The sequence below is a fragment of the Colossoma macropomum genome, unplaced genomic scaffold (assembly GCF_904425465.1).
Source record: "Colossoma macropomum unplaced genomic scaffold, Colossoma_macropomum, whole genome shotgun sequence".
Lineage (NCBI taxonomy): Eukaryota > Metazoa > Chordata > Actinopteri > Characiformes > Serrasalmidae > Colossoma > Colossoma macropomum.
The window spans coordinates 24,968,704-24,981,251 of NW_023494791.1; the positions used below are offsets into that span (position 1 = coordinate 24,968,704).

The 12,548-nt window shown below is 38.6% G+C and overlaps 1 protein-coding gene across 1 annotated transcript in view; it reads right to left on the reverse strand.

The window, feature by feature from the left end:
* Window positions 1-414: 414 nt before the first annotated feature.
* The window catches only part of LOC118809957 (gamma-aminobutyric acid receptor subunit pi), a 41,661-nt gene continuing 29,527 nt past the window's right edge, over window positions 415-12,548 (reverse strand). Inside the window, exons 5-9 of the mRNA XM_036573475.1 lie at window positions 11,058-11,140; window positions 5,786-5,923; window positions 3,818-3,970; window positions 927-1,120; window positions 415-792 (exon numbers count right to left, since the gene is read on the reverse strand). Coding sequence (XP_036429368.1) covers window positions 424-792; window positions 927-1,120; window positions 3,818-3,970; window positions 5,786-5,923; window positions 11,058-11,140 — 937 coding nt within the window. The 3' untranslated portion in view covers window positions 415-423. The remainder of the gene's footprint in view (window positions 793-926; window positions 1,121-3,817; window positions 3,971-5,785; window positions 5,924-11,057; window positions 11,141-12,548) is intronic.

Consider the following 12,548-nt stretch of genomic DNA (forward strand, 5'->3'; position numbering starts at 1 on the left):
TGGAACGGACTTGACTTTTAGGCCTCTTTCTTTTGCATGTTATTGCATCATATTAGGACATGAAAGTTTTAGTAGGATCTGGGCAAGAATTAGAAATAGGAATATGATCCAGCAACAACCTAATGATGAATTAATGATAAGGACCTGCACACACTCAGGCACATCAATATGCAGAGACAAATATATTCGCACACACTCATACACTCATTCCTCATGCATACTTTCTCCTTATTCTCAGCTTACATGGTTCTTACAGCTCTTTTCGTGCCTTTTAGGCCTGTACTCTGCTCGCACATGTACATACAAACAGGAGAACGTCTCACATATAGATGCTAACATTGCTTCATGCTCAGTCAAACATAAAATTCACCCTCAATATTAACCCAGAGTAGAACTCCCACAAAACGCTCTGTCTCTGGTGTGTTACAAGTACAGGTAGTAAGTCCAGTACAGCAGGTTGACTATGACGAAGGACAGTGGAAACGTTACACGGGAGTAGTTGTCTATGTAATGTGGATTCTCCACGTGACAGCAGTTCACAGAGCGTAGTATCTGTCTTATGAGGGATAAGTTTTTAAGACAGCGGTTCAGGGGCTCCGTCAGGGCCTCTGGGGGCTTAGCCTCTGGGGAAGTAGGGCTGGGGGGTACGACTCCAGGCTCTCCTGTAGGGGTCGGTGCAGGAGCCGGGGTTGGAGAATCCTTACATCGCTTAGATCGTCTGGAGTCACTGGCAATGGTTGTGACGATGCCGTTCATATCATCATCACAGTCATGCATGTGGTGTCCTCCATACTGAGGACCAAGACAGATAAGAACAGAACAGTGACTAAAACATTTGTAATTTGAGGATGAAAACTGTAAATTACAGTACTGGTGGGATGTGATTTGCTGCTGCTGATGATGATCTTACCATTAGTCAGTCTTACCATAAGTGCATTGTTGCAATCTGGGTGGTGGAGTGTGCAGAAGTGAGCAACAGCGTACTCTATCAATGCCCCAAAGATGAAACTGAAACAAATTCCCAGATACACGTCTATAGCCTTGATGAAGCAGTTAGCATTGGGCAGAGACGTCCTGGCTCCCATCATCAGAGTGGTCATCGTTAAGACTGTGGTTACTCCTTTAACATGGAACATTAAACAGACAGTTAGCACATACTTAATGGTCCTAACCATTACTGATAAAAGTGCTTTGCCCATACAACAAAGGCAGTACAGCTGAAAATGAGTTGCTTGAGAAGTTTCAGGCAGCGGGATTTCCTAAAATCCCTAAATAGCTTCATTTGCACTATATGGAAGTTAATTAACAGGCTAATTAATATGAAACTAAACCTGCAACAGGGAAAAAAATGAATAGGTTTAGCAATATTTAGAGCCATCTTTATACCCTAGAAAAACATACTGATAGATTTTTGTTGCTAAGCTATGAAGCACTTACTACTGCATCATTTCATTGCCTTGGAATAAACTGTATTGCAGTGAATACGAGCATCAAGAACACTAGATTGGGACTGGTTTTATTTGGTCTAATACTGCTCAGTGCTGTGTTTTATGAAGTAATGATATGTGGACCAGTCATGTGTGTATTTTGGAGAGAAAAGACATTCACTACAAACATTACAGCTGCATTCCAAAGGGTAGGCCGCAGTCTAGTCCATCGAAAACTGTTCCAGTCAGACGGATTTTTCAAAAGCAGCCTAGAAATGCAGCCTACATTCTGAATTTTCTAGGATGGTATCGGAGTAGCCATCATGGCCTTTTGTCGCCCATAATCCTTTGCGCATGCATCTGACCACATGAAAGTTCAAGAGAAATGCTGATAGCTGAAACCAACTATTACACACTGTTTAATCTCTTAACGTTCCAGGCTCATTACATACAAAGGCTTACTATTCAGTAGCTACAGGGACTTTAATGCAAACTAATAGAGCTATGCTTAGGTTATAGAAGTCTGTAATAATTCTTTAGGCCTGCCGGAGGGCCTATGGCTTGTTTAGGGGTTAAAAATGCCAGTGAAATGAACAACCCCATTTCCAAAAAAGTTGGGATGCTGTGCAAAATGTAAATAAAAACAAAATGCAATGATGTGCAAATCATTTAAAACCTATATTTCATTGAAAATAATACAAAGACAACATATCAAATGTTGAAACTGAGAAATTTTATTGTTTTTTGAAAATATGCCCATTTTGAATTTGATGCCAACAACACATTCCAAAAAAGTTGGGACGGGGGCAACAAAAGACTGGTTAAGTTGTGTAATGTTAAAAAAACACCTGGAAAAACATCCCAGAGTGGCAGAGTCTTTCTGAAGTAAAGATAAGGTAAGGTTCACCACTCTGTGAAAGACTGCATCAGCAAATAGTGCAACAATCGGCTCAGGAACACTTCTGAAAACCACTGTCTATGAGAACAGTTCGTCACTGCATCCACAAATGCAAGTTAAAACTCTGAAACACAAAGAAGAAACCATATATGAACAGGATCCAGAAACGCTGCCACCTTCTCTGGGCCTGAGGTCATTTAAAATGGACTGAGGGGAAGTGGAAAAGTGTCCTGTGGTCTGACAAATAAAAATTTTAAATTCTTTTTGGAAATCATGGACACTGTGTCCTCCAGGCTAAAGACCACTCAGCTTGTTGTCAGTATTCATAATGGTATAGGGGTGCATGGTGGCATGGGTGACACGCACATCTGTGAAGGCACCATTAATGCTGTACGATATATACAGATGATGTCTTTTCAGGAAAGGTCTTGCTTATTTCAGCAAGACAATGTCAAACCACATTCTGCATGGTTTACAGCAGCATTGCACCGTATTAAAAGTGTCCGGGTGCTAAACTGACCTGCCTGCAGTCCAGACCTGTCACTACTGATAACATTTGGCGCATTATGAAAGGAGACTCTGAACTGTTGAGCAGCTGAAATACTATATCAAACAACAATGGGAAAACATTTCATCTTCAGAAGAGTGTTGTTAAAAGAAGAGGTGATGAAGCACAGTGGCAAACTTGCCCTGTCCCAACTTTTTTGAAACATTTTGTTGGCATCAAATTCAAAACGGGCATATATTTTTCAAAAAACAATAAAATTTCTCAAATTTGATATGTTGTCTTTGTAGTATTTTCCTTCAAAAATATCACTTACTTCATTTGCATATCATTGAATTTTATTTTTATTTACATTCTGCAAAGTGTCTCAACCTTTTTGGAAATGGGGTTGTATAACAACATATACAGTACACTATTTTCTTAGTTGTGTATCTGTTTAAGAGGGTGCAAATTAAATGCAGTATCTGAAATGCACCTCTTTTCTGTGAGTTTAACAGTTTTCAGCTTTTAAAATGCTATTTATTTGCTTTGCCCATCACATATTGCACTATTCACATCATCATTTTCCTTACCATCTTTTACATCAACAGTATTTTCTCCATTAACTTTTGTTTGCCTTTCTGATCATGTGACAACGCTACCTTGGTAGAGCATTCTGTTTTGCATTATGAAATACAACCAAAGAGTCTTCATAGGAGAGTCCTACCAAGGACTGACCTTTTCTGGGCTGCAGCCTAGCTGTTGGAACGCAGCTCATGATTCAGGTTGCAGCACCACACTTAATGTACATTTGTTCCCTGGAAGTTGCATACCTGCATTTACGATCAACTGTCAATAGATATTCAATGCAGACTTGATACCGGCTTGCCTGTGAACCCACTCTACTGTGGAGCTTATTATGACTGTAAGCACAATTAGCTTTACGGCACTAAGAAATGTGGAATTGGACACAGTTGACCAAGCATGTGATTTGTGGAGATAATGTACCTATGCATATGCGGGCTGGCACTGATGACTGACTGATCCAGAAGGACACCCAGGACAGGACGACTAGCAGACTGGAGGGCACATAGGTTTCCAGGATGAAGTACAGAATGCTTCGCTTCAGCTCGAAGTGGAAGACGAGTTTCGGATAGTTACCTCAAAAGACAGACAACGTAGTGTTACTATACATTGCACTTGATCAAACATTTCAAATACACTGTCCAAAAGTATATAGACACCCCTTCTTATTAGTGAATTCAGCTACTTTAAGGTGCACGAATTGCTATCACAGGTCTTCATAATCTCCAGTGCCAATACAATGGGACACTCTGGAAAGTCACACATAAGCCTAATGTCACCATGCCCAATGTCAAATGTCAAGTAAAGGGTTATAAAGCCATCCAAAATTGGGCTGTGGAGCAGTGGAACACATTGTCTGGAGTGATGGAGCTCCATTCAATGCCTTTGGGATGAGCTGGTGTTTGTGATTGAGAATTATTCATTCCAACATCAGTACCTGAGCTCACTAATGCTGTTTTATCTGAATGCAACAAACCTTCACGATGCTGCTCCAAAATCTTGAGTTAAGCCTTCCTAGAAGAGGAGCTCTCTATTCTCCTTTGATTTTAGAAGAGACACTGGATAAGCAAGTGTCTACAAACTTTTGGACATATAAGTTCTGTGGTTTATCTAAAGCACTTTTAAGCATTCTTGAAGGCATTAAAACATTTTTGTATCTGAAGAGCCATTGCGACCAAAGAAACCCACAAATATAAGTATTTTCTCCGTTACAAAAAATACGATAACCATTGTATTATCTTAGTTTAATGTCGTTTCAATTTATTATGGTCATTTTCTTCATAACAAGCATAAAAAATCCCTAATAGAATGCTAATGTCTCAGTAGCTAGCTAGATAACTTTCCCGTTCCACCTTCAATAGTCCAGCAGTTCTGACGCCTGAAGCACCAGAATGTAACTGCTGCACCATTTAAGTTGGAACGGAAAATTTGAACAAGAAGCTGGTGAATCTCTGAATTCAGCTTCATATCACCAAAGAATTAGGGGTGGGAGATAATAAATAATTGTCTTATCCCCCTCTTTGAAAGCATTTGATGCGCTAAATTTAACTAAAGCCCAGCAGCAAGGTTGCTGAACTTTCCCCTCTGCTAGTACCGCTAGTAGCCTGTTAATGAAGCAATTTTTTTTTTGTTTTTTTTTTATTTGAGGGTTGTCCCATTTCATAGGGCAAAATTTCAACCACTACCCCTTGTAACTCGAAAACAAGGGGTAGGGGTAAAAAGAAGAAATGGGATTGGGCCTAAGTCTCTACCCTCTTTGCAGCCTTGAAGGCATTTCCCCAAGCAGAAGTGTCACCAAGTTGCGAAGACAAGATATGACATCAGAGTTTGCTCTTCTGGTCTATGACTTAGAGGAACTTTTTATGCCAGGATGAAGCATTCCTTAGTGACAAACTACAGCTCTATGAAACTAGAGCTTTTTTGGAGAATGTGGATCAGTGGTCACCAGCCCTCCTCCGGGAGATCTACTTTCCTGCAGAGTTTAGTTCCAACCTGCATCTAACACTCTGTCCCTCCACTCACCTACACTAATGCTGTTGATCCAACCAATCAAGGACTTCTGAAGAAGTTAATTCGCTGGAGCAGGTGTGGCAGATTGTGGCTGGAACTGCAGTCCACAGGAAGGTAGTTATCCATGACCAGAGATGGTGACCACTGATGTGGCTGATATGACCTCTAACCGTATCTAAGAAATTTCAATAGTTTTACAGGGTAGGAGTAGAACTATAGAGGATTCAACAAATTCACACTTGCTCCTGAGCATTGTCCTAAAAAAGACAGAAATGTGAAGAGAAGACTGTGTGCAGGCTGTTGTATTCCTGTATTATAATTGTTTTATGAATCTTTTTGTGAATCTTCTTGAAAAATTGTAGATGTGTTGTCTCTCAGTACCTGTTTCATACACTGCCTCTGAGACAGACGTGTAATGATCTTCTACAGTGTACTGGGCCAGGCGCAGAGTATCCAATCCACTGACTGATTCATTTCCTCTCGTCCAGTAAAACATCACATCATTGATGTTATATCCCCCTTAGACAGAAAGCGAGAGGGAGATTAGAAGGAGTGCCACTGAAAAATGTCACTCTCTCATCAGAGTGACGCGCATTTCTCAATCAGAGAGGTCGACAAGAGGGAAGAAGATGGATTCTGTGATTCAGTGACTGAGTGTTTTTTTGTTTGTTTGTTTGTTTGTTTTTTGACAGATATTTATGGAGCTGTTTGGTGCAGAATTATAATGAATCCATATATGTTGGATCAATACTGTTGCCTTAAACCTTCAGCATTTTCATAACTGAAAATTCAAAGTGAACCAGTGTTTAATTCAACTGCCGTGTTCCAAGTCAAAATTGACTCTTTTTTAAAATTTTCAATGTGTCTAAAATACCATTACACTTCATAATTCTTTCATGAAACTTAACAACTTCCTCATCCATGATGATATGAACATGTAAAAATGAAGATGATCAATATGATGCTTTCTATAAAGTCTCTACACCACCTGGGTACAAATACTGTTCAGGGTCAAATTTCACCCTGTAGCTCAGAATTAGGTAGACTGGGGAAACAGTGCAGATACAGTTTATTACTTTTTGTGCGGTTTTACTTACACACACACACACACACACACACACACACACACACACACACACACACACACAATTTAAATCAACTCAGAGCATGAGGAAATATCCTCTGATGAGGAAACTGATGTGCAACATTCAAGAGAAGCATTCCTGTCAAAAAATGGCCAAATAGCCTGGTCATCCCCGATGAAATCAGAGTAGAATGTCACCTTAAAATATAATCAGACTAACCCCAGGGCTCACAAAAGTTGCAATGACAAATGTCAAAGTTTTCTTCAGGAAAAATGAAAAAAACTTTGGTTTTTGGTTTCATTTCTAGGATCAATTTTGACCCGTAACATAAAAGTTGTGAATTTATTCGTAATGTGATGCCACCAACACAAATAGATGTTTGTGACATGCATACCAGAAAGAAATAATCAAATTGAATATATGGCCCATACATTCAAAATAACAATTTAAATTCACAAAATGCTCTAAAATGTAATTTTTCAATGAAAACAAATGTCTTATTTTTAGGTAAGTAAGGTAATTATGAACAGTAAAATTCAATAAAGAAGTAGTAGTAAAGTTAGTAGTTAGCAAGTAGGGTCCAATGAAAGTGTAGAGTAAAATAAGTTCTAAGACTGTTTTGAGGAGATTTAGTCAAACTGACCCACAAACATCAACGATGTGACTGATTTGTGATCATAAAAGGGGAGTTAAACAGCATTATTGCATTAAACTGAGTCGAAGCACACCATAGAAAGCAGTCTCAGTCTACTTCCTCAAGAGGGAGCTGTGTAATAAGGAGTGATAATCATACTCATCACACATCTTTATTACAGGAACAGGAACAGGACACGTGATGCTCATTTAAATGTACTTTCCCTTATACAAATCCCCTGAGAGCAAGGGGACTATGATAGAGAAAAGGCTGCATTATTAATATGAATTAATATTAATAATATTAATGATTATATATAGTAATATTTTGCACTCTATATATAAGGGCCAACTGCTCATCCATACAATTTCTTAGTCTACATCTACATGCTATTAGAATACTTAATGCTCAAAGAATATAGTGGATCAGCAGCATCTAAGGGGATAACTTATAGTGAAGATGACACTGTTTTTATAAAAAAAAATTTCATGTTACATGGAGTAGAACGTGGTTGTTGCCTCTATACAATGTGTCTTTCCATGAACAACAACTAACACGCTATGAACTGATTGTGAAGTCTGACTTAAGCGCAGTAATTCAAGATAAATTCTCATACATCTGCTGAAATATAACCTCCTTTAAACATCTTTCATCTTTTGTGGTCTCATTAGGCAACAATACGGCGCTGCAGCTGTGACTCTTTTATCACTCCAGTCCCTCTTTTTCTGTCAGCGACAAATAAATATTTCAGCATAATTCAAATTCAAAAGCTTTTAACCCAGGTCTGCATCAGCTTTATAGTTTAAAGCTCAGTACAATCTCTGTATGCTGTTGTATGCAACATATGTAGTACAATTTAGGGATGTACTAATGAAAAATGTGGTCGGCTGCACTAAACTTGCCACTATTTTACATCTATTGTAATGAAATATCAAATTTAATAAGCTCACAGCTTTGCTATAATGATTTTAGGGCTGTTTTCTGAACATTGTGTAGTTCTGGAGTAAAAAGGCTCTGGAATAGTGAATTTAAATTGACAATATAACTGAGCCTTGTTCTATAATTTGCCTAATTCTTTATTTTGAATAATTATGTCATCAGTTTATCTTCTCTTTAAAGGGTATTTTGTGTCTAACCACATGTGTTTGCTTCTTTAGAACAATGGATAATTAATCAATCATCATGTTGCCGCTAAATGTCAGACAAACCCTAGTGTTAATTTAGTAGCACTGCCATTTTCAAGTATATTATCAATAGCCTATATTATGAAGCCTCCCTGTTTATATGTAAAATTGTGTATTTTAAGTATGCTATGTTAATATATGCCAAAGTCTATTAATCTTGCTCTTGCTGACCTATAGGACTGCACAGTTTTACCTATTCCCCTGTCCAACACATCCGATCCAGCTAATGAAGGGTTTAATAATTGAGTTGATGAGTCAAAGCATACAAAGCATACAACCATGCAGTGCTATGGGTCATCAGGAGCAGGATTAAGAAACACTGTTATAAACCATTCTGTATAGTTTTGGTGTTCTATTTAAGTGACATCGGTTCCTGCCTCTGTATGTGGATTTAGTGATGTTTAACTGATTAAACTCTGTGGTCAGAAAAGTATGTGTTTTCTCATCTTAGTTCAGTCAAAAAGTTCTCCTTTTGACAAAAAAAAAACTTGCATTATTTAGTACTGCGGCCTGAGAATCTCCCTTAAACCTCCTCAATACAGAAGAAACATAAGTTTCTGCTCCATAGGAAATGCTGCTTTCACTTTGAAAAACTTCCTTTCACTTGCTGAACCTAAGGTTGGTAAAACACACATGCCATTCGAAAGTGTGGAATCACCATTCAAAAGGTTGAAATAATCGTTTTCAATAACAACAAATTTGTTGCAGATACATGTATAAAACAATTCTATTATGATGCTATTACTCTAGAACCTCATAACTTGGGACAGTAGTTGCAAATAACAACAGATAGAAGTGACATACATTCAGACCTGATCCAATCCGCTCGTTAACAGCCCATTTTTAAATTAAAGTGGCTGTGTTTAGGCAGGAAAATCACTAAAATGTGCAGGACAGTGGGCCTCCAGGACCAGGGTTGAGAACCATTGATCTAGATGATGTCTTTGTCAGGGACATCCTTGTTTGTTTCAGCAAGACAATGCCAAACCACATTCTGCATGTGTTACAACAATGTGGCTTCATAGTAAAAGAGCGCAGATGCTAGACTGGCCTGCCTGCAGTCTAGACCTGTCTCCTATTAAAGATGTGTGGCACATTATGAAGTACAATTTGTGACAACAGAGACTCTGACTGTTGAGTAGCTGAAGTGTAATATGAAGTAAGATGGGAAAAATTACAAATACACAAATACAGCTATTATGTCCTCAGTTCCCAAATGATTGCTAAATTTTGTTAAAAGGAAATGTAACACAATGGTAAACATGCCCCTGTCTCAAACATTTGGACCATGTTCCAGACATCATGTGCATATATACAAAAAAACAATAAAGTTAATTAGTTGAAACATTAAATATCATGTTGAATACAGGTCATAAGAGATTTGTCAATGAACGCTTTCTATTTTTATTTACATTTTACTTGCAATCCCAATTTTTTTTCAGTTGGGTTTGTAGTGGGAAGCTGTGAAAATTAAGAAATTTTAGATGTGACCAGAATGATGATCATAGCTGTAGATGAGACAAATAGAATAGAATGAGACAAATGACTGAGGCAGCTGTGAAACACTGAGAATGAAGTATTTGAAAAGGGATCAAATCTCAAGACAGATAACAATAAATTTCTATAAATAGATAATTACAGTATATTACTTATCATTTACTAACCTTGTTGTTCCCTAAAAAAGTATTAAATGCATTGTCTTAAATTACCTTCTGGTATCTAGCTTATAGTATTTCAATAAACATAAATAAAATCAAATAAATAAAAGTTATTTTTGTATAAAATAACGACAATTCATATGACATGTGATTCCAAACTTTTGAATGGTACTGCAGTTGTAACAGTCCTGCGAGTTTGAGTGTATGTGAGAGAGAAAGCAAACGAGCGTTAGAGAGAGTGGGACTGAGCTCTCTCTCTCTCTCTCTCTCTCTCTGTCTATCTCTGTCTGTCTGCCTGCCTCTCGTTCTCATTCATTCTCTTTCACTGCAGCTTTAGCCTTACATAACGATATGCAGAAACCAGGGCAGAAGGCCAGATCCCAAAATCACAGGCATATGCAACAGAGAGAGAGAGAGAGAGGTGAGAGAGAGATAGAGAGAGGCAAGAAAGAGAGAGAGAGAGAGAGATAGAGAGAGAGGATGAGAGAGAGAGAGGAATAGCAAAATGGCTTGAGAGCTGGGAGGATTTGGGGTCTGAAGACAGCAAATCTGGTTTCCACGGGTAACAAAGATGACCCAAATAAACTGGTGCATGCAAACACAGCACGCCACACACTCCTGTTCTACAACTTCAACTACTGCAAGTGCTCTCTGTATGGCATTCTTCCTATCTCTCCCACACACTGAGCCTCTTCTCACACAGCCTAGAGCTTCACCATATTCCGAGTACGCAGGAATATCGCCATTTCTTGATGTGTGCGAATGTGGGTGGCTGTGTTGGAGTGGGAAGTGCGTGTTTGTGTGTGTGTTTGGTGTTTGGTGGACATGTTTATATGTGTATGAGTAACATTAAAAAGTCACGTTTGTGTGTGGTATGCAAGTCTCGGTGTCTTTTGATGTGCAACCACAACATGTACTTATGAAATATGAAACAGATTACGCAGCCGTACGTTGCCGATGCGACAAGCAAGATCCGAGGAATAAAAAAAGGAGAGCCTATATCTTGTTGCCAGAGCAACGCTCTCGTTAATGCCTCCAAAAAAAGAGAGAGGGAGAGTGTGGGGGGGGTGGGTAACACAGTGTTTCTCTTACAGCTTTCTAGTTGGAGGGTGCATGTCTGCTTATCCATAGGGTACTTAGTCAAATCCATGTTGCAGGCCACAGTGGTGGTGATCCTGAAAAAAAAAAAAAAACAGACAGACAGATGAACATTTATTACATTTTAATGGGTAATAAATGTTGAAATATTTAGGAACTGACTGAAGTAAGATGTCTTGGCTTAAGTGCTTAAGGGTATCATTGAAGAAAAAATCTTTCAGAAAAAAGGCCAACATTTGAGGCTGAGTCAAAATGTAGACTAGCATTACTGTATCACCATATTGCTTTGGGGAGGTACCATCTTCATGCTTTCTTGCTCACCAGGCCTCAATTATCTGTCAGTATACAGTACCAAGGCAATGCTTTTCTGTTTTAATCGCTAGACAGCTGATAATAAATGCTACTTGTGGATACATTAAACTTTCCATCTAAAATCACCATGTTCAAGTAGGCCAAAGTAAAACTACTGATGAACTACTCCGCTGTCTTAAAGGGCCAATATCATGGAATAACGAATTTCCCTCACTTTTTTAAAATAAAGGCGTTTGAAGTAATATATAAACATGGTTAAAGTTTCTTGGAGAAATGAATTTAATATCTCTGTGTAGGTCATACCAATACCATTATTATTGACACCAAAGGGAACTAGTGCCACCACCCCTGTAATTTTTTAAGAGTGCTATTGTAGTAGGGATTCATTGCAATGGTTACCACATTAGTGCTTGAAGTGTCTAGTAAAATTCTGATGGTAGCTTATTTTTAACAGGGCAGCCACTGAGAGTTTACGCTGCTCACTTGATGAACATCAGTCTGCATCACAGATGTACACTTGACCTTGGCACTGAAGCACAATTACAGCCTATTGCACCATGTTTCTCTAAAATCCTGGCACCACCAGGTTTTTGATGGGACATCAGAGATCTCATCTGTCCTTGAACTTTTCACAGAATGCATTCAAAAACAGATTTCAAAAATCCTGTTAGGGACATTTTACAAACACACAATAAGCTTAGTCTGGGACTAAATTGTACTGTCAGAGTTGATTGTCTGTTAGAAAAGCTTTTGAGTCAAGGACAATAGTTAAGGAATCCCTGTCCTGGTTCAACATTATCTAGGCTCCAGGTCCATCCTGTCTGCATTCAGTCTTTTCCAGGTTCAGGGGTGGGGAACTTACAACTAAACCTGGTAATTAACTGCTGAGGTGTGTTTCAGGTGTGTTTGAACTGGAAAATCATCAAACTGTACAGAAATCTAGCCCTCCAGGATCAGAGATCCCCAGCTCTGCCCTACCCCAAAGTATTTCCCATAATGTGTGTCTTGTTATTGTTTTGTATATATTAAGCCTCTGTGTGGCTTTTCTTGTGCAGTGCTTTTAGTCTTTTTCTGTTTTTTTCCCTTGTGTTTGTCTATGGATAATCTAGCCATTACTGTTTTTGCTTGCACTTTAACTTCTGATATGAACCAATGTAACTATGCAGAATGTCC